The following is a 26466-nucleotide window of genomic DNA, read 5'->3' as shown; positions in this document are numbered from 1 at the left end:
GTAACGGCTCTTGCAGTGATGGACTTCTACTTAGAATGGGCCTCAATGATAACAAAGCTGGAATGCAAGGTCTGGATAAAGAGAAAATCAATAAAATCATCATGAAAGCTACCAAGGTTGGTTGGATTACCCTTTTCCTGGTGCTTTAGCTGTTGTCCAGTATTGGAAGGCCCTCTTCTTCCCTTCCCTAAATTTTATCCCTTGCCTGTAAATGGAGGACAGCTTCTAAGAAGAAATGCACGTGTGGGGAGGAAGGGGAGGGTCTGTAGCTTAGGGTACCATAGGGTACTGTTGGATTCATCCACAGGGACGTGAAGGAACACAACCGAGTACGTCCTTAGGTGCTCCCTTTTTGCCCGAAGCAGTACATAAATATCACAGCATTGTCCAGAGGTAATTGTGAAGGTTTCAGCTTCCTTAGGCATCTTGTTTTCCCCTTATCCATTCCTTTTGCTCTCCCCATCATTAATCAGCCAAGCAGATCTACCTCTATTGGTCACCTTCCTGTAACTGATGAATATGATGTAATCAGGTTTTTCTAGTACTTTCAGAAGAATTTCTTTGTGCTTGCTGCCTATCTTCTTGACTGTCTTCTCAGTATTTGAGAGAGGTGGCCAGTAGTGTGCAACTTTGTACCAAAGATCCACAGAGGACCCCACAAATCTACAAAGCATTGAAATACTAGTTTTTTTAGTTGTTATTGGAGAGTCTTCACATAGAACTATATGGGGATAACAATTTATTTTAACAACTCTGGGTTTTCTTACTTTTCCTTGCAAAAATGTGTATTTCATTTGGTGTCACTATGGCCCTAGGTTATGTGCTTGATATTTTGCTCATGAGTTCTGTGTTGACTACTATTGCTCTGTGGTAAGCTGCAGGGACGGGGAGGGGAAAGCAGAAAACCTACTACAAACAGCTCTCTCTTATTTGGCAAACATTTTTTTGCTTACATTTTCACTTTGATGATACTTTATATGCTATCAAGCCTCTTATTGATTAGCTGTTTCTTCTGCTTATGCTGTTCACTCTTCCTTGAAAACTTAGTGCTTTGAAGGACATATTCCTAGTAACGATATTTGGATAAATTATTTCGTCAGAAACATTTACTGTTTGATTTCCTGGTATGAAATACAATGAACTGTAAAATAGGCTTTCAAAACCGATATACAGGCATCAATGTATTAGATATATTTCTGTCCAAAAAAGCATACCAGATACAGCTCGAGAAATCGGAAAAGAAGTGTTGATTCTTTTTCTTAAGCTTTTCTTTCATCTTCAAAATTACACCTACAAACACTACCCACAATTGTATTACAACAAGATTTTATAGCATTTCAACTGCGAAATACTGCAAGAGATGTAAAAAAACCCCACAGCTTAATAACAATCTTAAGTATTGGGTTGCTTTCCACACCAATATTTTGGTACTTACTTCTTTCAGTGAGTCTCAACAAGTCGTGTTTGATTGCAGAGGGGAGAAAAGAGGAAATGCATGTCTGATATTGAAAGAAGACACACCCTAATTTCTTCTCATTGGAGATTTCTCCTAAGCAATGAGACATGGCACATTACAGTCTTGCCATTCATCCTTTTTATCATTATTATAAAAGTGCATATTTTTGCTTTTTACATAAATGCCTGATTCTTATTTGACTATGACTGAATTCTTGGCACCAGTGACAGTTTGGTAGTCAGAGGCTTTGAGGTAAAAATTTGTCCGCTTTTGGAGATTTTATCAGGTGGTTCAATAAAAGCCATTACCTCTTTCTGCAAATGTTATTTCTTTTGTAAGCTAAGCAGACATTGCAAGAAAAATATTTTATTTCCTGGTTTTGAATTTTCCTCTTTTCTATTTCCTTGTATGCCCTCTTTTCTTTTGTTATGAGTCAGGAAGGGAAGTCGCATTGTATGTTCTTTACACAATAGTTGTCTTTTTATGTTTTCATTACATCTCCTTTTATTCATTGCTTTTCTCGAACGAGCAATTGCATACTTGAGAGCAAGAGGGCTTTTTTATACCCATTTGCTTTTCATCATCCTCTTCCAGATAGCTTCTAATACTGCAATGTCCTTCAAGATTAAATGGTCAATGAAATACTCAACGTTATAAGTGGATTTGACTTTTACAATGTGATTATTTACTTCCATGTAGGTTAAATGCTTAAATCCATTTTCTTTGGAGTTTTATGCTCCTTATCTTGGAGGTATTGCAAAGAATAGTTTGACTTTTATCTGCTCTTTTGGAATTTTTGTTGTCGAGTGTTAGAACAAGCAAGCAGTAAACATCATAAGTTCTCTAAATAGTCCCTTATACTCATCTGAGTATAGGGGATCTGAGAAGGAGAACTATATTTGTGTCATTTAAGGAGAGAGATGTAAAGCACCGCTGGTCTCTTTTGTGTATCATTTATATGAAAATCCAGAATATTCATTAGAAACCTTTACTGTATACATTTTCTGTCTTTAAAGATCAAATGTGGTTGTTTATAGGAAAAGACAAATAAAAACCTTAGTGTTTTTGCAATTTTCTTCCAGGGTTCTAGATTTTATGAAAATGAACTTAAAAAAGATCAACAAGTTAACCAACGAATTGAAAAAATGATGCAGCTAAAAGAGAAAATTACAACACAACAGCTCTTGAAAGCACAGCTGCAGGTACTAATCTTGTAAAGACTTTTTGGAGTAAATGGCGAATGATAAACATTTTGGTGTGTTCTAGTTTATTGCATTAAATTCTGGTGATAAGCACAATGTTAACTACTGTTTCGATGTTAGTCATGCAAGTAGAAGTGCACAATGTTTTGATGAGGTAATCTTAATAAAAACTTGCTAGAAGAATAGATTGTAAAATTACTCTGAAATGTTTTCTAAGTGAGTAAAATGAAGCAAAGTAATTCCTGTTCTTCTAAGTCTGATCAGTTTAAAGGGATGTCATTATGGTTTCTGTAAAAGTTTTGTTAAATACCTTGTTAATAAGTATCATATCAGTCTTGAGTTTACTTTCTATTTTTATAATATATGTATATTTGTGTTCAATGGCCTGCAGTGGGATGAGGGAAGATTACAGTTGTCAACTCTTCCGGATCTAATTTATTACTTATTTATGCTAATTAATGAAAAAATCATCATGGCAAGCAGTCACAAGAAATACAAGTGTCCTGAACTAGAAAGACGAAGAGGCTATTTCTCTTCTCAAATGCTAATGATAGATAATAAGTATTACTGTGTATGAAAGGTTGTTAAAAGAAAACAGACCAAGGTTGCATACTAAACATTCTTAGGCACAACAGAATTAAAGTTGCTTGTAGAAGCTTAATTCTTTTCCATTTTAATTTGTACTGTGATTCAGTCTTTAATTACATGGTTTCTTGCTATTTTTCCCTAACAGGATTCCTGCTTCATTCAGTGCACAGTGCAGACAGTGTTCACTGAGTGGGCAATTACTCAATATTTACTGTTGTCCTCATTGTTCAGTGCGTGGCCCCAAGCTTTATTTGTTGTACACTAGTCTAATCCAGCTTTGAATGCAGAATTACTGACCTCCTTATAGGCTCTTCTGTGTTGTACACCACATAGTGTGAATTCTTTAAATTATTCTTGCAATACTCCAGCAAAGTAGAGTGATATTTTTGTTTTGTAGATGAGGAGCTGAAGCACATGAAGATTAAACACATCCATTAATTTTGAATGCCATTGTGAGGATTATAGGTCCCAACCTTTGGTGTACAATCTTTTTTTGTTCATTGCAGATTTGCAAATCGCTTCCGTAAATTAGATGCCACTGTCTCAAATTTGTGCCCAGAAATACTTGTGATTACTGAGTACCTCTACGAAGTTTGTTATAAGCCTGTATGTCTCAACTGTTTTTAGTTAATCTTTAACATGGATCAGTTATGTCTTTTCCTGTCCATTCTTTTCTTTTTTTTCCCATCATTTTCTGGGGTAGCTTTTAAGTCATTTAACTATGAAAAAATACTTCCATTTCCATTCTTCCTTCACTACAGAACTTTACATTTTACAGAGAACAGTCTTATAAAATGAATGACGTGAACGACACAGATCCTATAAAATTACTGTATGGTTATGTAATTAAAGAATATATACTGCATATAGGGAAAGCCAATAAATTTGAATTGCTTTGACTACCCTTATGCTGTCTTTTTTTGAACTTGATTCTTTGATCTTGCAACATAAAGTTATTTTCTTTTAATGTTTTGTATGAAAATTGCTTTCTATAGAAGAAAAAAGAAGCTTAAAAAAAGAGAAATTCTTTCATGGGAGTCTTACTGGGAACTGAGTTTCAGACCCCATGTTTGAAATCTTTATGCCTCTTGCTCAAATAGCAGTCTTTATTTCCAATGGAGTAAGTGTTAAGTCAGCTGCCATACTGCATGAGAACTGTCATTAGAGGGGGATAACATGCACAGTTTATTGCTGGCTCATTTTAGATGTTTGCTGCTTGGGTTTTGGTTCCATTGTCTGTATGCAGATAAGCTCTGGTTCATGACTGTTGTTGCCCTCGTTTCTTCATCACAAGTTCTGACCCTTTTGCTGTCTCCTTTCCTTTCTTTTAATTTATCCTATTGTGAATTTTCCTTTTCTTGTCCCACATCCCCAGATTACCATCAGTCCTCTTTCCAAAGCAGTCCTTGTCTATGCCCCCAGAGTCCCCATTGAAGCCCCCGGTCTCCTGGCCTAGCCAGTCTTTATCTGTCTATGTCTGATACCCTAAATGCCTCCCACTTCTGTCACTTCCTTGCCAGCTACTCTTCCCGAGGCCATTATCTCCACCTTTAACTTTTCAAGTCTTGTTTGTCCTGTTTGGTTTTCTTAGTATGTGCTGTGTATTGTTTAATCAGCTTCTCTAAGTCTTCAGATACAGATATAGACAGCTCTCATTTTCATGTCTTCTTTGTTGTTGTTGTCTATCGTGTTCTTCAACTCTTCTTTTTAGTACTACCTTCTGATATGCCAGGAGAGAATTTGTTCTCCTAAAATTTGTAAGTGGGAGGTACTCCAGTATTACAAAGGTATACATATATTTACTTCTAGGAATGCTGCAAGTTCTCATCTGCAGATCAAGTCTGGTTTGTAGGATGGTTAGAGGCTCAGATACAGCTTCCTTAGCTGGCAGTTGATGTAAGTGCTGTAATGTGAAAACAAACAAACAAAAAAATCCCCGCTTACTGGATTTGTTGGATGAAATCCTGGTTACATGGTGGAAACAATAATATAAATAAAAAGTAGAAACTGCAATGTAATGCTGTCTTTCTCACCACTAGCATGTATTGTATGCCAAGGAATTTGTGAGGGTATTTCTTACATTTTTACAGTTTTTCTTAGAAGGCTTTCTTTGCAGAAGGGCACTTACCACCATTGATTTTGCAACTATTGGAGGTTAGAAAGTACTTGTAAATCTTCTTAAAACTGCCGTTTCCATGTACAAATATTTCTTTGGTTGGTTGGCTTTTTTTGTTTGGTTTTTTTCCAAATAATTTGACATGTGAAAGGTAGTTTGAAGTTTTCCTAATAATTTTCCTTTTTAAGGGAAATTATATACTGTACAGTATCATGTAATCATTAATTTTTTGAAAACTTTTCTGTAACAGAGTTAGATTATCCTAACAACCTAGAGTGGAATTGCTTGAAATTCAGCAGTAGTTAACAATATTTTAAAAAGTATGCAGTTGCTACCAGATTTTCAAACTGCTGTACTGATGGTTGCTATTTTTATCTATGTGGGTTTTATCCCAGATGTTTATTCTGTAAATAGTTACTGTTGTCTTAAAATGGTATCACTGTTTGTTATCTCTTTGCCTTGTCAGATGCTTTTACAAATATAAAAGAGGTTTTGAATAATCTTTTCTGTCTTATTTTGACAAAGCAATTTAAGATGGAAAACTGCTATTTTGCATCATGGGATAAGAAAGAATGAGAGGTTACTGTTTAAATTGTCTAGAAGTCACTATAAGCAAAATTAAACTTCTAATTACAATTTGTACTTTTTAGGGGTTTTTCATATAGCTTAGAAATAAAAAAAACTTAGTATCTCTCTTTTATCTTCAAAGGAAAATTGAAAGCAGCTTTTAAAAACTTGTGAACCTGGCTTGCCTCTAAGGTTCTATTCCATAACTTTCCTGATCTTACTAATGAAACATCTATAGGCATCCAGAATTCTCTGAGTATCTCTGGGTGTGTTTTGTTTTGGCATATTGCTTGTATCAGTTGCTTTTGCTGAAGAGTTATCTTCTTGTATTTCTGATTAGTTTAATGTAATTTTACTTCATTCTTTAGATGTGTATGTTAGCTGATCAGTAAGTATCATGTTAGAAATGCATTTGGGGAGAAAAAGCAAAAAGAAGTTTGTTGTAAATGTGATAAATTGAAATACAGAAGTTGAGGAGGAATTGACAGTATTAATGAATTAAGCAATTTGAATTTGAGAGTAACCTGAAAATTATCTGTAAAGTATATTTTAAAATAAGGATGCTTTTCATGATTATAGTGTGACTTGAACCCTTGCTGAATTAGTAGTGTGATGAAAATAATGTAAATTCCCCACTTTTTCATTGTTGTTTTGAAGGGCTTTCCCCTTTTGCTTTTAATTCGTCTAAACCAGCTTTCTCAGCCTCAGGGAGCATACTGTGCTCTTCTGTATGGAATAGCCTAGTTTGAGGCCCCGTTCTAGCCTTTCATCCTTCAAATCAACTTGGAGCAAAACAGAGAAAAGGCTTTGTAAATTATTACTCAGCTATTTAGTTATTCATAGCCGCTTGCCTTGGTTCAAGTGTATTCAGCTCCAAAGATGGGGTTTTGGATAAGGTTTTTATGTTTTTTATTAAGCAGCTCTGTCGAGAGGAAAAAAAGAGAAACTGTCTTCAAATAACCTTGCAAATTGCAGGTAAACATTCCTCTCCAGGAGCATAAATCCATTGCGATCAAGCCAGAAACACTTCCGTAATGGTACCTTGATGCATGAATATGTTTGTGTGTCCTTGTGCTTGCAAGCAAAGTGAAACTTCGGTGCCTTTCACTACTTGCGTTTCTGGAGTTCTATGACGCCTATTTGTTGTTTTTTTTTCTAGCAGTAGCAACCTTTGGTTGTATAAATAGAGGTTAGCATAGTCATTAGTGTGGTTAGATAATCAGTTTGATAGCATTTCTTTTCTTTTCTTTTTTTTTTTTAATACGTATTTTCTCTTTTGCTTCTAGAATGATGTGTGGTACTGCCAACACAGTCATTTAAATCAGTAGACCTTAAAAATTGCCTGTCAGATAAGGCGCTCATGCTTTCTGGTGACGCTTATTCATAGTTGGAAATATTTCAGAAACAAGCACATGATCTGCAAGTCTTTTGGTAAAAGAATGCAAGCAAATTAAGAACAATTAAAGTATTTGATGAAGAGGTCTGTGTGCTTGGCCTCTGCCTCACAGTACCATGGAGCTGATGAAGCAGGAGTACTGCTCACAGTCTACTAGTGGACTAGATACATCTTTAGCTCTTGGAGCGAAATGCACTTTCTATGTATGGGCTTTTCTTTAAAAGTCACCTTGCAGTTTTGCTAGCAATCCAGCCTTATATGATACGGATTCCTGTAGCAAATGTTGAGGAATTTTATGAAGGGATTAACAGTAGCTTACTTAGCAGTAAATTAACCTGTTTGTTTGAGACCTTGTTTCTGACAAGACAAGATAAATGGATCTGCCCTGTGAGGTATTGGTCTTCTCTTCAACTGTCTAGGCCAATTTTCTTAAGTGTGGTAGCTTAATTTAGGAGTATAGCATATTTTCAAGTTTTTTAAATAACCTGTATCACAGTAGCCAAAGCTGCATAGTCAGTGGTCTTGCAAAGCTTCTGTCTGAATCAGATGGTATATCTTTTTTTTTTCACATAGATGGGGTTTTGTTGTTTGTTGGGTTGGGGGTTTTTTCATAGGTTTTTTTGGGTTTTTTTGTTGTCTTTTTTATCATTTGCTGCAGCAGTGTCCTCTCTGAGAGGAATTGACATCAGAAACCTGGTTGGGGTTTTTTTGTTGGTGTAGGTTTGGTGGGGTTTAGGTTTGTTGGGTTTTTTAACAATATGCCAGATGCATCTTGAGTTTTTAGGATCATCTGTACTGTTGCACTTCTGCCAGGTTAATAGTTTTTCAATTATTGGTTTATTCTGTTCAGGTGGACAAACTTGTGATAGAACTGGAACAGAGCCGTAACCTTAGCAGTACGATTGTACACATTGACATGGATGCCTTCTATGCAGCTGTGGAAATGAGAGACAATCCAGAGCTGAAGGAAAAGCCTATAGCAGTGGGATCAATGAGTATGTTGGTAAGGCCGAATGTCAAGCTAATATAGAAATCAATTACATGAATCTAGCCTAATAAACCATACAATAATAATATAATGACACTGTTATATAAAGAATTTTTATAATTGTGAAAAAATAACAAAAATAATAGAGGAAACATCTGTTCTTAGACTAGACCGTGTAAGCTGAATTTTATTTTTCAGTAAAACGTGTACTGATGAAAGTTTAAAGGATGTAAACAGATTGAAAAGCGGGGCAGGGGGGAATGCGTATAAACTCTCGGCCTTGTCAGTCTTGGTGGAAATATGTGATTAGAACTTGATTATTTAACACTAAACTTCAAGAAAAACTTGATTACTGAACACTAAATTTATTTAATGTCTCCTAAGTCCACTTCAAATTACCACGCTAGGAGATTTGGTGTACGTGCAGCCATGCCTGGATTTATTGCGAAAAAGCTATGTCCACATCTAACTATAGTACCATTAAACTTTGAGAAATACAGCAAAGTGAGTAAAGAGGTAAGTCTGAAGGTGCTCTCTAACAAAAAGTCGGTGTACTTCGTTTTAGACTCTATCAATACATCAGTTCTAGATAACGTGGAAAGTGGTGGTTTAAATATTAAACTCTTCAGTGATGTGGCTTTGAACATAAGTTGAACAAAACATTCATGCTTTTGGGCAAGGAGATGAAAAAGCATTGCATTCACCCATCTTGCCATTTTAATGAAGTCAGTAGTGATGCTGACAGAGATTTTCAAAACTGTGTGGGGAGCCTTATTCTTAAAACTTCAAAACCATGGAGCATAATCTAATTACTAGGAAGCTGCAAGTACATAGGAAACATGGAGAAAATAATTTCATACAATGCATAATCATAATTTCAAATGCTAATTACTGCAGAGAGAAGCAAAGAGCATTAGTGAGTTCTAAATGCAGATTCATTTGTTTTAAAAGAAGGGACCTGAAATAGCAAAAAATTAGGGAGTAAAGAAATCACATTTTGCTTTAACGAAGTAATTTTACCAGGAGAAATACTTAGGATACCCAAAATCCTGTTTTTAAAAAAAAGAGAGAAAGTAAAGTAAAAGATCTTTTGTAGGTCTTAAGTCAAACTAGTGCATGGCACAAGCCTCCTGACTTCCACAAAATTATGCCAAGATTTATTTTTTTTGTTTTTATGAAGCCTCAATCTCTTCAGATAAATAAAGCTAATTACTAATTTTGATCTTACTTGATTTTTCTCACTTCTGTTGTAAAAAAGCATATATAAATATGAGTATTTCAGAATGGGTTTGAACTCGTTAAGGATCTTGGATTTCATGATATGTATTTAATTTGTTGTTTGATGGGGTAAAGTATTAAAGGTTCAGGTAGATTTGATTTTTTAATTACGGTTTTTCTCTTGGTATTTGGATTGAAAATATTTAAATTTATTTCATTTTGTCATTAAAAGTTGAGCAGTGAATCTTATCTTTAATCAGTTTCAGAAAGATGAAGTGCATGTGAACAAATCTTGTGATACCTCAGAATTTGACCAAAACTGTTAGAGAAAATATGATGCAGTCAAATTTTCCTACTTGTTTAAAAAAAAAAAGAGGGGGAAGAAAGAGGAGAAAAGGTAGAGGGTTTATTTTGACCATTTAACTTATTATATTGCCTTTTGGGAAGATGCACTTATCACTAAAGATTTTTCTAACAAGTTTTGCCTGTGGCATTAACTAGCGCTCTAAAACGTTGCCTATAACTTTAGTTTGAATGTAACTTAAAACTTAGGGTGTTTTGGTTTTTTTTTTTAATGTTTGCATATGTGATGTCTGACACACAGTGCACAGAAGGGTGCATCAGCTCATGTGCTCTGCTGAGTTCCCAGGTCCCCAGAGTTTTATTCAGGTGGTTACTGCAGTGTCTGTGAACCTAGTGCATGTGGAGTCCATATACGCTGATCTTAATGACCTCTGCAGTAAAATACAGTGTTCAAAATCTGTTTATTTCTCACTTATTATTGATATCTTGCTACTTGTGAGAAGCAGTACTAAGGTTTTCCAATATAAATAAATAATTTGTTCTATAAATATCTTTAATATTGATTTGTCATCTTGACCTTTCAGAGTACATTTGTTCACCTCATAATTGTGTGTCAAGATCTTACAGCAACAAGGCTTTAAACTTTCACTATGTATTTATCAAGGTTAGAGAAATACTGACCGAATATGATTCCAATTTTATGCCTATGGGCCTAGATGAAGCCTACCTGAACATAACAGAGCACTTGGAGGAAAGACTGAACTGGCCTGAAGATAAGAGAAGATTCTTTTTTAACACAGAAAGCACTACACAAAAAGGTAAACAAATTACTCTCTTTTCATGCAGTCACCTGACCCTGAGGGGACAGGCAGGTTCTTCTAGGGAGCCTTGGCAGAACATTGATGGCACTAAATTGTAGTTAAAATTTAAGCTTTATTTTTTTAACAGGAAATTAGGATTAGTATAGCACAGAATTTAGGATTAGAATAGCACAGGATTTCTGCAAGCAGAATCAATGTAGTACATTCTATAAGTAGCATAATACAGAATTCATAGTACAACTTAACTTATGATTTCTTATCACATGGACCCTCTGCAGATCAGGTCAAATCTTAATACGTGGTTTGCTGTATCAATGTGACAAATCATAATCTAGACTCAAAAATCATGTAAGAGAATACGAGTCACTCCCTCAGTCCTTGGAGGAAGCAGACGATGGCGGAGGAGTCCCTGGTCACCAGGGAGTCCCAGTCTCCCTGTCCAGCAGCAGTTCTGGTCCAAGTTCCCCCTTAGGACTTGTATCTGCTTGGTTTTACAGGCAGTGCTCTGGGTGCTGTTACACTTCCCTGTTCTGTGGCAGGGTCATCAACACCACCGGGCTGGCCAGGTGCCTGGGACCTGGCAAGGAAGGGAGGGGTATCAGTCTGGTGCCCAGGAACCTTGAGGCCAGTAGGGAGGGGAAGAAATCTGTTTGGTTCATCTGCTTGGTGCACAGGACCTTCAGCGCCTGATAATGAGGCGAAAGGGAATGAATACGTGATGCACTTGGTCCCGGGGAATGGCTGCTTGCCTTATAAAATGGCGTTAGTTATGCTAACCACATTACCAGGGGTCAGGAGCAGGGGTTACCAGTCACACATGCATAGAACATAAGCTTCAGATAAGCTGCACCCATTGAAAGTGTAGATACTTAAGTCCTTTCATAAGTTATCCTGCCATATACTTTCTACCTCTGATTTGTTAGTTTACAGGTTAACTTCCTCTACTACTCACCCGTGCATAAAAGGTATGCTGCTGATGATTTGGAATTGGAGGATTTTTTTTTTTTAGCTTGAGTAAAATGTGTGAAAAGTGGTACTAGGTTTATTAAACCCAATTGTGTGTTCTAGGTGTGTATTTTTTCTTTGCAATTCAACATGATAATTTTGCAAATAAGTAGTAATAATCTTATGACTTCAGGCAATGTAGAATAAACAAACATACTGTTCTAAAGGTTATTTGTATTTTGCAAAGATGTTTCCTAAAATACTATAGTGAGTCCTGTACATCGGAAGCATGAGAAATTGTCTGCAAAGATTGTGTGTGTAAGCTCGAATTACATGATTATTTTACAGGACTAAAAATATATAAAGTAATGAGCACTGCAGGAGTTACAGTCATGCTTAAGATATGACTGGATTTCACTTGGCCTTAGAAGGTGGAGTTGGAACCACATCCACAACTGTATACCCAATTGGTAATAATAAAAAAGGAGGAGTCATACAAATTATTGATTGAGGCACAAACTGGAATATTTATATTATCTGTATTTGAAAATTATCTAAATAGCCATTAAGAGGATAATCAGGGATACCTTACTCCTGAAAAGCATTAATAGAAGAGAATAGAAAGAAAAAAACTGGCATAGTCTTTACAAAATAAATATCACTGGTGTGTAGTCATGTGCCTCTTCATACTTCTCTGACATCTTTGTTCTGAAATGCAAACACTCAGAATGTGAAACTGTAACAGTAAAGTTTGTAAAAGACAAAGGGCTGCTGACATTACTTGTTCTGCCATTACTGCAGTTGAAAACAACAAGCTTATCAGGCTGATTGTTCTAGAATCAGATATTCCAGAATCCTAATTTTCTTTGGAGAATATTGAAAAAACTTCTGCCAAAGATTTTTATTTCCACAAAAAAGGGAGCATCTGGCCTCCACTCTGATATGAAACAAAAATAATGCCAAAATTTGATGTTTTTCTGCTGCTACAGCAACAGGCCGTTAAACCTTGTTGCTTTTCTGGAAGTTATGTCCAGTCTCCTAGCCAATTCTTCCAATCTCAGCCAAGCCCAAATCTTATTAAGAACAAAACAGTTACGAATCTCCTTTCTTCAAACAAAAAAGCAATGCAATTGGTTTGGCTAAATAATTATTATTTTTTTCCAGACAGGAAAAAAAAACCTGCTAATGAATTGTCTTCAGCCTCTGCAGAAGGAAATCAATAAAGTATATGTTTTACATTAACGGATTAATTGTTTGTGTTTCTGTCTAACGTAGATAAAGATGGTATAAATATGTCTGCCAAATTTAATGAAGATGGATACTCTTCTTCACCGGTACTGTTTGAAGACAGCATACCTCTGATAGATGGCCAGCCTGAACAAAGAGATCAGTCAGTGGAAAATTCAATTGTCTTTGGAACTTCTGCAGAGGAAGTTGTAAAGGAAATTCGCTTTAGGATTGAGCAGAAAACTCAACTGACTGCTAGTGCAGGTATTCAGACACATATGAGTAATAATAATGCTTTGTATTTCCATAATGTCTTCTACTGTAGTCTCAGAGGGCATTAATTAAGAAATTAGCATTGCCACAGCATTCTTGTGCTGTAAAAAAATATGCTGTCTTTGCAAGTCTGCAAAGACTGTGACTTTCAAGTGTTTCAAGAGATATTATGGCTATCAAAGCCACTCCTGGTTTTGGGTTTGGTTTTTTTTTTTTCCCCATCATAGAAGCAGTTACATCATCTTTTTGCTTCTTTCTTCTTGAAATATAAGTAGAGTGGAAGAATGACCAGTGAGCTCAGGAGCTAGTCTTAGCACTGGTGGTTGTTGTTTAGTGCTTCATGTAAATTGTTTTCCTAAGCCAATGGTCATAGTGAAACCTGTCACTGGTTGCTAAATTGCTGTTAATTTGAATAGCAGATCCATATTGTTAAGTATTTCTAACAGTTCTCCACACTGTTCCTTGCTTAAGGCAATATCAAAATTCATTTGAAAGTTAGTTCTCAGAAAAGTAAACATGTGTTGAAGTTAATAAACTATTCACTAGCTTTTTAATATTTACCGTTCAAGTTTTGTTTTTGACTTCAGGTAACCTACATGTAAGTCTCAACTGTTTTGATAATAATCCGGATTATGTGACTAAAGAAAGTGTATGTCCCTAGCCACTTAGTTTGGATACCATCCAAACTGCTTTGTGAACCAGGTCAGTGAGGCATCAGGGAGTGCTGAGCTGTATGAAGCAGATGTGGAAGGCCAGAGAAGTGTTGAATGTGAGCAGAGGTAAAGGAACAGCTAGTAGGAAGAAGGAGGATGAAACCCCCCTCCCATGTATGTTGTCTCATGAGCGGTAGCAAAACAATGATTTTGTTCCACTGAAATTTTGTCTTCCTAAGGATAAGTTAGTGTTTAGAAAACAGACATAGGTTTTATAAGTGCAGGGGTTTTAAGCCCAAAAACGAAAAACAGTTAGAAGGCTAATTGAAAAAATATGGATAATCAATAATAAATGGAATTACTTCTACTATCTTGAATAATACATTGTATCAGCGAGCAAATCAAAATTTAGAGCACTAGGGCTGTAGCGCAAAATAATTCTGTTTTTCTTGCTAAACCAATTCCAGAGTTCATTTCTAAAAACAGTTACTTTGATAGAAAAGAGTAATCCTTCCTCATCTCTACCAGTGTCAGTGAAATATATTTATATTTCTACATGACTACATAGCAGTGGTGGCCCACAGAAGACTTTAATTTGGTAAATTTTCTCAAAATTAATTTCGTCTTTTTGCTGAAATACAAGGAAGAAATATCCGCTCGTTAAGAGTTCATTATAACTGCTGTTGTAAGCATTTCCTTTTGTCTTACCATAATCACCACCATAAAATCATTCAGTCATGTAGCTGATGTTATTTTTAAACGCTTGGTATTTAACCCCTCACGACTGATTAGTGCATGTTGTGTTACCTTGACTACCTTAAAATAGTAGGTACACTTCATCTGGTGCATCCGTTACATTTAATCTACCACATGTATTTATGTTCTCACACATCTACTACAATTTTTTTTTGCAGAATTGTAACAAACCTGATTATCAGTTATTGTCATTCTTTTGCTATTGTTTAGTCTTTGCCAAATGTGTAGGCTACTCTTGTGCTTTTTAATATTGGACAGTTGAAATTAAACATTGTCTTGTATTTTTTAAAAATATGGGGTTTGTTTGTTTTTTTTTTTAAGGAATAGCGCCGAATACAATGTTAGCAAAAATGTGCAGTGATCGTAATAAACCTAATGGGCAATGCAGAATTGCTCCTGAGAGACAAGCAGTGCTAGACTTCCTAAAAGATTTGCCCATTAGGAAGGTAAGAGATACCACGGCATTGACTTTGCAATCTTGTATGTTCCTTATGTTCTAAAAGCAAAATTTCTGCTGAAGAAATAAACTTTTCTGGTAATCTGCTCAGTTGTGTTTGATGTAAATTGTTCTTGGTATTAGATCTACAAATGGAAAGTTTCCAACATAATGATACTTACTCTTTTTCAGGTGCCAGGTATAGGAAAAGTAACAGAGAAGATGCTAAAAGCCCTTGGAATTGTGACTTGCTCGGAACTTTACCAGCAGAGGGCACTGCTTTCTCTTCTTTTTTCGGAAGCATCTTGGCGTAATTTCTTGGATATTTCCCTTGGTTTGGGTTCCACACATTTGGAAAAGTATGTTTTGGGGTTTTTTTCTCCTGCGTTTACATTTTTCTAAATTTTTGCTTGTGTACATTACATACTGTACATTTAAAGACATATTTTATTGACAAACAAATACAATGAACATTTGGCTTGTTTAATATATTTTAAAAGATCTCTGATACCTATTATTGTTATACTTATGGCTAAGATACACACAACAGCCAAATATTAAAAAGCAAAAGTTTGTACAGCCATGTCTAATATATGCAATCCAAAAAGTCTGTCAGAGAAGTTGTGCACAAGTGTACATCAAGAAATGAAGTCAGTATCATTTAAGATAACCTCATAATTACTAAAATAGCTAAAGAGAAATCGGTTATCCTAAGCAGGGGTATTCAGTCCTGTTTCTTCTATAAAAACAATATACATGCGTTGGTTTTTATTATTATCGGATTGTGATGAAAATCACATTGGTATCTGATCTTCTCTGGTGGTAAATTGTCGTACTTCTAATGAAAGTAAGTGAAGCTTCTGTGTTTCCTATTGTGTTTATGTACATATTTGTAATATCAACTTGTGAATTTGCTGTAATAGAACTGAAGATTTTTATATCGCTCTTCGTATCTGTTCCTTTAAGGTTCATATGTAATGGCTCTTGAGCCTTCTGTTTGGGAGGGGAGAAATCAGTCTTACTAGTGAATATATCTTTTCAATAATATGCATCATTTCTAAGCCTGTCCTAGGTACAAACATGGAACATAGCATTTTGCTGTCTTAAGAGTCTTAATTTAGGATTGAGTCCTTTCTTTAAGATATTCCTTCCTTAAATACCCTTCTATCCTTCCCAAAATGCTGAAATTCTATTTAAAAATGACTTGACAATGATTTGGTTTCATTAGGAGTTCTAAAGTGTCTTATGTACTTCTGAAAGACCTATTCCATATTATTTCTGTTACTTCTCTGACAGTAATAGATCTTCCATTTTTTCCATTTGACTACAACATAATATATACAGTTAGCAGATTGTCGACCAGTATTGTGCTTGCAGAGGTATGTTGACTTGAAACAAAATATGCAGTAAGATTGACTTTTTGAAGGTGACTTGATAAAAAATAAAATGCAATTTTCCAAATATTTGTTTCTGTTAAGATAATGCAACCTCAAATGGTCCTTTAATAATCAGTGTACTCTCTCCCCTTATTCACTCTGTTCAGGTGTTGTACAGTCTGGGAAATCTCCCAATAAATTAAAAAAAAAAGGAAGAAAAGGAGCATTTCAAAAGCCAAGATTATCATTGTGAAGGGGAACACATTTTTTAATGGTGTTGTCTAAGAAATTTATTTCTTGGATTATTTTTTACTAGCATGAACTTGATTTCAGTGATTTTAGTGTGGAGAAAGCAAGCCTTTAGTATACCAACACCTGAGTCCTCAGTAAGTGGTTCATCTTATGGTCATTGTCTTTGACTACCTTCTTGTAGGAAAAACTGGGGATACCAAATTTGTTATTTCCATTACTTATAAACAGAAGAAGGACCTAAAAAGAAAATGCTTTGAGGAACTCCTTATATGTAGGAGAGTTGTTAAAGGATGCTCAATTAAAATGGGAAAGAAAGAAAGAAAGAAACAAAAAAAGCCTTAACACATTACCTTTAAAGTGGGCAATAGTTGACACAGAAAGCAAACTAATTCCTCAGATAAACAAATCCAAATATACATAGTATGTTCAGGATTTTAATAGCAGTGCTTCACAGTTACAGCTAGGTGAAACAGCACAGGATTTGTAGTTAGTTTGGTTTTTAAATAAGACTCCTGATATGAGAGGGGAGTTTTTTTGGTTTGTTGTTTTGGGTTTTTTTTACAAACTGTTCATTTTTATTGACATCTGTGGCTGATCTGTGTCTTGTATTTCATCTACAGTAGTTTAAGTTTTGTTAAAAAAACCATTTTCCATTTCACACTTGCTTAAACTTTATGTACAAGATTTGTTGAAAAAGTTAACATCCAGATTTTGTAGAAGAGACTGCTGCTAGTTATTGAAGTATGATTGGTTGACTCAGAGTTTATTGAAAAGATAACAGTTCTAGGTAAAGTGAGTGTAATAAATTGTTTTTCTTTTTAAAGGGATGGAGAAAGAAAAAGTATGAGCACTGAAAGGTATGCCTCTTTAATACTGAAAAAAATTATATTAATCACTAAACCTACTTAATACCAAGTAGTGTATACTTTTCATAGTCATATAATTTCATTGTGTATTTGTATGTGTTCAAAAACGGCATATACAACAAGCTTACTAAATCAGATTCAAGCTTTCATTACTTTTTTTTCTTTGCTTCAGAATACTATGGAGGTACTTCTGTTGGTTTGTGTGTTCTCTTTTTCTCATCATCTGATTTTCCTAATGCCTTTGATGCATTAAAGTGGTCTTTAAGCCATAATATAGGGTGGAAATATATAAGGGGTTGAATTTTTTTCATATGTTCCATTTTAATGTCACTATCAGTCTAGTAGCGTGCAGTCACATGCATAGCAAGTATAGCATAAGGTAGACTTGCAAAGCAGACAGTAATTTTGCATGGTTAACTAAAATTGGTTACATTTCCCAACTTTTAAGTTTTTACCAGAGTGAAGTTCATTAAGAAGATGGTGTATGTCATTTCCAAAAGTTAATTTTTAAAAAGGCACTACTGCAAGAAGAATCTGTAGAGCACTGTAATAATTATCTCTACCTTCATGTGTTGTCTCTTCTTAGAAAACAAGATAAAAAACCATTCTTACTCCTATTGAGACTTAATAGTTGTAGGCAGCTTAAGTAACCCCCATAAGGTTTGGTACCACCAGAGCTGAGAAATTCATGGCTCTATTCTTGCACTGGTTTGCAGGCAGACATAATCTGGCTAGTCTATTGTACCTTTCTGCTTTTCTTTCTTCCTTCTTTTCTCCCTAAGGGAAATAGTTGTAGACCAGAGTCGTCAATGGGCTGCTGAGATCATGAAACTAGTTTATATAGGGGGAAGAGATGGGCCTGAAATAGCATTCTCTCTATCCTGCCCCTTCCAAACTTAGGACTTTCAGAGCTTCCCAGTTACTGCAGCATTGCAATGCTGTAAATCAATGCAGCATTGCCAGGATAACATGAGTTATTCCTTGGATAATGGCATGGGATCCACAGTAAAACAGTCATCCCAAATAGTTAGTTTGGCAGCATGCAAACATTCTTAGGGGAATGTGAATCATAATAGAGGATGACTTTTCAATACGATCAGGTAAACCTGACTATAACTTAGAGATTAGAAATCCAGTGTAACTATAGGGACTTCATGCTCGTAAATATAAAGCCTGGCATGAAACAATGGATCTGTGAGACCTTACCAAAAGCATCTGGCAGCTGTAAGTTTTGCTTCCCGCTTCTCTTAAAACCACTACTAACTGAAGGTTGCCTTTCCTCTCATGTTATCACTAAAAAGCAGATGCACAACAAAAAAACAACACTGTAATTCCCCTGCTAAGAAGCTCCAGCAAAGATAGTTAGCAACATTTTTGGCAGAAATACAGTTTTTCCTCCTCTGAGGCTAGACATAATTATCCTAGCTGGCATCTTTTTCTTAGCATCTGCATTATTTATTTCTGATACTTGGCTCTGATGTTGACTTTCTAATCCTTTCTTTCTTCTGATGTTGCACAGCACTGTACAAAGGAGATTAAATATAAATAACTTGGCTGCTTCCATGAATTCAGTTGGTGTTAGTATTCTCTCTTGCAAATATTTAAGCATTAATGACCTTAAATCTTACACATTTTCAAATAGGGCATGAAAAATTGAAAGCCAAATTATTCCATTATTTGAAGGGCTTTGCAAACATTCTGAAACACATAAATGTGCACAAATCTTTCTAATATTCATATTAATATTATTTTTTCCTTGAAGTAAACACTCAAACCTATACAACCCTCTTCTGATGTAGTTTTGTTTAACTGTACAAAAAATACTTTTAGGATAGCAGCCACTGAACGAGTTTTAGGATTCATACTGAAAAAAAGATCGTATCTTTATCTTAGAACATTCAGTGAAATAAACGCAGCAGAAGACCAGTACAGCTTGTGTCGAGAACTCTGCAGAGACCTTGCTCAGGAGCTACAGAAAGAGGGACTTAAGGTATTTATATTATTCTCTGTTTACTTGCATAAAGAGAACACTTTGCACTCAAACTTATTAAATGCAGTGTTAGTGTGAATGCTTTCAGCAGCATTATACCCTGCAAACTACCTTCAGAAGTCTATATTCTTTAATTTGCAGATGTTTAGAATGATTTAGGCAGCATTTTGATATTGTTCAGGTGGCTATCTAATAATATGCGTGGAAAAAATTAAACCAATCAACCAATTTATTTAGCATATAAACATTTTGTGCTGAAAGCAATATTTATAAACAAGTAATAGAGCTGATTGTCTATGAGCTGTGCTTTGGTCAATTGTATAATACTAATGGATTTAAAACACTGTGTTCCTGTATTCATACAGGATCCAGTCAATAGCCAGTAGTGTAGTTTAAGAAGTTCACATGTCCCAAACTTGCTGACAAGTTACTCATACCATTCAGTTGTATGAATGGTAGGAACAGTCCCTGTATTCCTTCTCCCCAAATGTCTGTTTATTATTTGGAAAGAACAGTTCATATTTTCTATAGAGGTATTTATCGTAAAGCAACGAATAATGTTCAAGACCTAAAAGAACTGTGATTAGTCTTCTTCAGCCATAAAAGATTGTCTCAAAAGATGACAGGTTGAAGGGGAAATCAGCAGCTAAAAAGGGCAAAGGGATGAGCTTACAAAGGTACCAGAACAAAAGGAGTGCCATTTATTTACATCTGGATGGACACACTGAATCACATAAATAGTTTGGAAGGTGTTGTCAGGGGAGTATCTGTACCAAACACAGATGCTGTGTGTGGCTCTGATAGCACCATGCAGGAGGAGGGAAAATTGAATATCATAGCATCATTTAGGTTGGAAGAGACCTTTAAGATCATCAAGTCCAACCGTAAACCTAACCCTGCTAAGTCCACCACTAAACCATGTCCCTAAGCACCTCATCCACATGTCTTTTAAAAACCTTCAGGGATGGTGACTCCACCACCTCCCTGGGCAGCCTGTTCCAGTGTCTGACAACCCTTTCAGTGAAGAAATTTTTCCTAATAATCCAGTCTAAACTTCCCCTGACACAACTTGTGGTCATTTCTTCTTGTCCTATCACTTACGTATACTTAGTAGACTACTTTCTCCCAGCGAAGTTAAGATATCTGGCACTGAAAGTTTCCAAGTGAGGCAGTAATTTTTTGTAGACAGGGTAGAAGTTTTGACTGTAGCCAGAGCATGAAATCTATTGAACATGCATTGGCGGGCAGATGGTCTCCTGGGAAACACAGTCAAATGACCCAGTTCAGAGAATTTGATCTTGGCAACAGTTTAGGAGCAAGTGCAGAATCTTGCAGACAAATTATGGGCAGTGCCCCTTGCTGTACACAGATAAGCACACCTTATAGATGCTACATAGTAATTGTTTCTGTGCTGTATATGACATGCTTAAGCTTTTTCTTTTTTTTTTATTTCTTTTTTTTCTTTTTTTTCCCACTAGGGTAAAACTGTTACCTTGAAGCTAAAGAATGTGAACTTCGAAGTAAAAACAAGAGCTTCAACTGTGCTGTCTTCTGTTTCTACTGAGGAGGAAATATTTGCTGTTGCTAAAGACTTGTTAGGAACAGAAATAGATAGTGTTGCTCCTCACCCTTTACGGATAAGACTTATGGGTAAAATATTTCAAACTCATTCTTCCTTTTCAGGGTTGGATCTTACAATGTTTCAAAGTAATAGACCGTACTTTAAAGTAAAATTGGTAGAGATGGATATATCTTTTCTCCATTACCCTGGTAGTTTTTGCACAGTGAAATAGGTCTGGAGTGCTGACTGGTGAATCAGGAATGTTTTACTAATTGAGGTTGTACTTTTCCTACCACCTGTTAGCCCTAGAACAATATACACATTGGCACGAGAGTAGAATCTTAACGCATAGCAGTGCTTAATTCTGCTGCCTGAAAAGAGCTTTTAAATATGCTTTGCATCACAGCAACAGGTAGTTTCTGTCCATAACCTTTTTTAGGAACAAATGCTTTAAATAAAAGTGCTTATAGATTTGAAGATGCTATGTTCTGCAAGAAATTTGAAAATTTCTGTCAAAAGTAAACTCTGTGTTTTGATTCTAAGACCCATGTGTTTTAGGTGCTTATACATTCTGCTTGAACATTCAGTGTTACATAAAACTTACTTGTCTATGATATTAGAATGCGCTGAAGAAGAAAATACTGTGGTGGGGAAACTTCATGCAAAACACTCAGACTGAATTCTATATAACTGTATTAGGTTCATAGCCTCATGTTATGGTGCAATCAGTTAAAACTTCATGGGTATTGAAATTAACAATATGGTTGGGCAAATGTTCAGGTCTGATAAAATTGTATGGACCTTGTGATCCATTGCTAGCATTTGCGGGTGGTATAGCCTCCGTTTAGAGATAAAATGCACTTTTATTGAGTGGATGTATACCTCAAAAGGTGTTAATTAAGAATTGGTATCAAGTTTTCATAAAATTGCTATTATAAGTTTGTTTTTCATCATTAGGTGTACGAGTATCAGGATTTCTAAGTGAAGAAGAGAAGAAGTACCAACAAAAAAGCATTACGAGTTTCTTAAAATCAGGAGAAGAAATTGGTTTTCTTAGGCTTCAGCCCGGGAAGTCCCACCAAGAATATTTCACAAAAAAATCAGAAGCATCTCCCAGAGGGAGTTTTTTTGATAAAAAGCGAGCTGCAAGGCAGCTAAACAGTGAGAATCTTTCTCCAAATGAAACTGTGGGTAAGCAGCTCTTTCATGACAGGAAATCATCAGCAAATCTTGTGGAAGAAACAAAGAAAGTCACAGACTTACAGAATTCTAATGTGTGTAAGATCTTCACCTGCCCTGTTTGCTTTGAGAAGCAAAGCAGCAATAATTTGGAAGAGCTTAACAGGCATATTGATGAATGCCTCAATGGGACTGTTGTAAAAGGTATCATGGAAATATCCAAGAATGACAATTCAAGAGAAAATACACTTAACTTTCTTCCACAATTTAAAAATGAAAACGTTGATGAATGTCAAAAAAATAAAACAGATCAATTGGCACAAACAGACCAGTCTGCAAGTACATCTGACAACTCTACTAGCAATAGCACAGAAAAATTCACTCAGGTAATATCTGATAAACTGCGCAGAGAAAGACAGCCTAGCAATCTCAGTGATATTGCTAGAAACGTGTGTATGAAACAGTGTCTTTTCCCCAAAAGAATTTCACAAGACAAGGAAGACCATTTTGAAAAGACTGAACATACAGAAGAAACTAGTTCATCCTGTTTCTTTGAAGCCAAAGAGGACAATGTTCTTGTTTGTCCAGTTTGTAATTCAGAACAGAAAACCACCAGTCTTGTGTCATTTAACAGACATGTGGATGTCTGCTTAAATAAAGGCCTTATCCAGGAGCTGACAGAAAAAAAAGATTTTCCTACTAAGACTTACAATATGGAAAACTCAAATAGAGTTGGTGAGTATGCGCATTAAGATATATTTGATTATTCAAATTATCTGCTTGTACAATTAAAATAATGAACTTTTGAACTTTTCAGGGCTTTTAGATTTTTGCAACAAGTTCATTTGAGTAAGGCCTGTGTGAGAGTGAACATTTTTATTTAAAAAATACCAAATCAGTTTTCGTGACAAACTAGATTTATGAATGTGGTGGTAGTTACACAGTACATTCTCATTTGCCACAACGGCGACATAGGAATTACTGCTCATTTCTGTAAATTGCATGTTTGCTAGCCCCCAACCGTGTTCAGAAGGGTGTTTGTAATGCCACTGAGATTTAAGTGAAAATCAATGACAACATCTTCAGCCTGGATTGTTTCAGAGATACAGTTGACAGAAAAGTTTCACTGTGTAATGTGCTGGCAAAAACAGAGAGGTGGTGAACTAAAGCATAAAGGCAGGAACTTGCAAGACTGTTTCACGTAACTGCACCTGTAACATACCAAACCAGTAGCATCTGTACTCAAGTAGTTTCTCTTTTTGACAAAGAGTTAATCTTTGGCCAGATTAGAGGACATGTGCAAGTAGTTAAGTATCTGCTTAAAGTACCTTGTTGCTAATCTAGTTTGGGAGGTTTATAAGAGAAAATTAAAATCCTAGTGTGTTAGAATTATCAGAACACAGTTAAGACTTAGAATGTGAATCTTTTACACAGAAAATTTTATAAACAGTATTGTTGTTACATGTGAAAACAGGCTTTGTTTTAAATGAAAAACTTACTGTTGGCAAAGATTCATTTTTCCCCCTGCAGGATAAAAAAATTAAAAATAAAATTTTCAACCACCACATTGAAAATCAACTACATTATGCTGAAATATTTCTGAAAACTACAACAAGGTTCAAATTAATCCCTTAGAATTCAATAAACTAAAGGCTTTTTGTTTTTCTTTTTTAAAAATGTTAATATATACTACAGTACTCAAACTGCAGATAATAAAATGTTATCTGCTCCTTAAGACAGATTAAATTCAGTTATGTTTTTAAAAAAAGAAAAAGGAAAGAAAAGCTTTACCCAAAACTGTTCTTTTAAAAGTTCTCCCATGTATGTAATTTCTGAAGCATTCTTTCTTTATTGAAGTAATTAATTTTGATTGTTTCCAATTACTTTTCAGGAGGTTTAAGCAGAGGACAGCAATGCACAAATCCATCACAAGGAACAAAAAGGTAAGGGTTTTCTTGAAACTTGAGTACACAACTCATTTTAAAATAGTGAAGTTGAGACAAATATTCAGTGTTGTAGAAGTTATGTAGGTATGCATTGTATATTTTAACCTCTTATTGTTTTGTGTTTTTTTTTTTAGGTCTGGACTAACAACTTCACAGTCAGTATCAAAAAAGGCCAAGTCAAGCAATTCCAAGCATACAATTGAAATGTTTTTTAAATGACTCTGTAGGAATATATTCTATATGAAGTATTTCATAGTGTTTTATAATTGCAATTAAATTTAGCATTGATGGTAGGCTGGATTCAGGTGCCTGTCACTTGGGAGCCATTGCATGCCTGTGTAAAAAGAACATGGTGTTTGAGGTAGAACAGGTGCAACTGAAGTATTTCTTTCTTTTTTTTTTTTGAGAATAATACTTTTTTTCCCCAGTTGCTTCCGAAAATCAAAATTTGCTAGCACTTCGACTTTGTTTATATTGAATGTGTGGGACTTTGATAAAGTCACAAGCAGCCTCATGAATTCTCTGCTGTTCAGCAAACAGAACAGGGAGATTAGAGCTGCCATTGAGTGAGCCTGTAGGGCAAGCTCCCTGGAAAGCAGGTATCATTAGCTAGAGTGTCAGGCTGTGCTTACTGAAGGCCCTCTTCCCACACCTGACCTGCCATGTTCTCTGTTGGTTGTATTGGCCATAGTAGCCATGGTAGCTCAGGCTGACACTTCCCTGGACAATTCAACACCAAATTTAATTGTGGTATTAGTTGTGTGATAACAAAGAAGAGCTTGATTTCAGCTTAAGAACATCTGTCTTCCCAGTGGACACACAAATGGATTGGTCTTGCAGTTTCAAAGGAAAAAGGTAAGAAATTAGAGCACAGTCAAGCTTTCATTGCATCACTGAAAATTACTTCAGTAAGAGTTGATGGACCAGCCCTGAAGGACTCATTGTGATGAGATACAGGATGATTTCACTGATTTAAAAACATTATTAACATTTTTTAAATGTTAATAAACCTGTTGATGAGAGAAGAATTCCTCCAGGAAAGTCAGAAAAATGCTGTTTGATCCTTGGCCTTTCCAAAGACACTGAGAACTCAAATCTTCTGCACAATTGTGAAATTGTTACCAGTCATTCACACTAAATTTATTCTAAATAAAAGGTCTCATGGTGCAATAATAATATGAATGATGTGCAAATATGTAAGATGCTGAACCTTCTTATTGTTTACCTATCTTTTGCTTTAAAATTATTTTGTATTTCTGAGTGAACGATATTTTATGAGTGCATATGTGGAAGGAGGAAGTTGTAAAGTGCAAATATTTAAAATACTCTGTTTAGATTTTTTCTGTTCACAGCAAATTGCCTAAATGTAGACATTTTATATAATTAAATATTTATCAGGCAAATAATTTATGATGACAGCATATTTCTTACAAGGTATACAAACAATGTCAAACCCTGTATGAAATATAAACTGCTTTTTAATTGAAAAATGTTTAAAAGAAGTGGCTACTGTAAAAGCATCTGTTTTGTTGTTTAACCGTATAGGAAGTACTTTGGGGTTTGCTTGTTTTTTAAACAACTAAATGCATACCTGGTATGTTTTAGATGCCCAGGCTAAGTCCAGAATGTGCTTTTTTGTTTCCAAACTTGCTGGAATGATTTCACCATCTCTACCTGGTCATCTGTTTGTTTGCCAGATGCCACTGTACCCACAGCTCTGTCATTTGAATTCATGTCAGTGCTCCCTTATCTGCTTTGAACCAAATCAGCTGGACTAGTTCAGACTATGTAAGCTGACTCAGTTGACTTTTTGTAAATCAGGTCAGTGAGCATTCAGCATGAGCTGCTCTGTTGACAGAGGTGGGAGCTGAAAACTTTTGGTAGGAAAGACGTAAAAGCAACTGAGGGAACACGACTTAAGCTACCACTGCTGTTTAAGAAGTGAACACCTGTCCCTTTATTAGTTTGTATCTGTCTGATTCAATAAAGTGTAGAATCTAAGTATCACATTGTCATTGTGTCTATTTCTTTAAAATGTGTATTTTTACATATGTGTTGCATAGCAAAAAGTAAACTACTGTAAGTGCTTGAACAAACGAAGTTAGTTTGGTTTAGCCTAGGAAGTTGTCTTTACCATCTGTTCAAAAAAAAAGTGTCACAGAGTCATCTGAGTGTCATGAAGTTAAAGTTGTGGAGTATGTTAGAGTTAATGTGGAAATAAAACTCACGGTATGATTCTAAAGCCAGAAATATCTGTCTTTTGAGATGTGTGTGAAAATACACCTTTTGGAAAGGTGGTTCTGTATGTTTACAGAAAGTGCTCGGTGAGATTATTTTAATGTTTTCCATGT

The 26466-nt window shown here is 35.5% G+C and overlaps 1 protein-coding gene across 1 annotated transcript; it reads left to right on the top strand.

Annotated features, from left to right (window-relative positions):
- The first annotated feature begins 2538 nt into the window (after nt 1–2538).
- POLK (DNA polymerase kappa) lies at nt 2539–24509 on the top strand. The gene is made up of 13 exons (XM_009809094.2): nt 2539–2658; nt 8176–8328; nt 8698–8829; nt 10499–10652; nt 12876–13091; nt 14831–14955; nt 15138–15304; nt 17398–17430; nt 19333–19429; nt 20908–21079; nt 21948–22904; nt 24061–24112; nt 24250–24509. Exons 1-13 carry the CDS (start codon nt 2602–2604, stop codon nt 24332–24334), a joined length of 2400 nt encoding a protein of 799 aa, XP_009807396.2. The 5' UTR covers nt 2539–2601; the 3' UTR covers nt 24335–24509.
- Nucleotides 24510–26466: the final 1957 nt, after the last annotated feature.

Source organism: Gavia stellata, chromosome Z, assembly GCF_030936135.1.
Source record: "Gavia stellata isolate bGavSte3 chromosome Z, bGavSte3.hap2, whole genome shotgun sequence".
Classification (NCBI taxonomy): domain Eukaryota; kingdom Metazoa; phylum Chordata; class Aves; order Gaviiformes; family Gaviidae; genus Gavia; species Gavia stellata.
The sequence above is the reverse complement of the archived record's forward strand: the minus strand, read 5'-3'. Positions and strand labels throughout refer to the sequence as shown.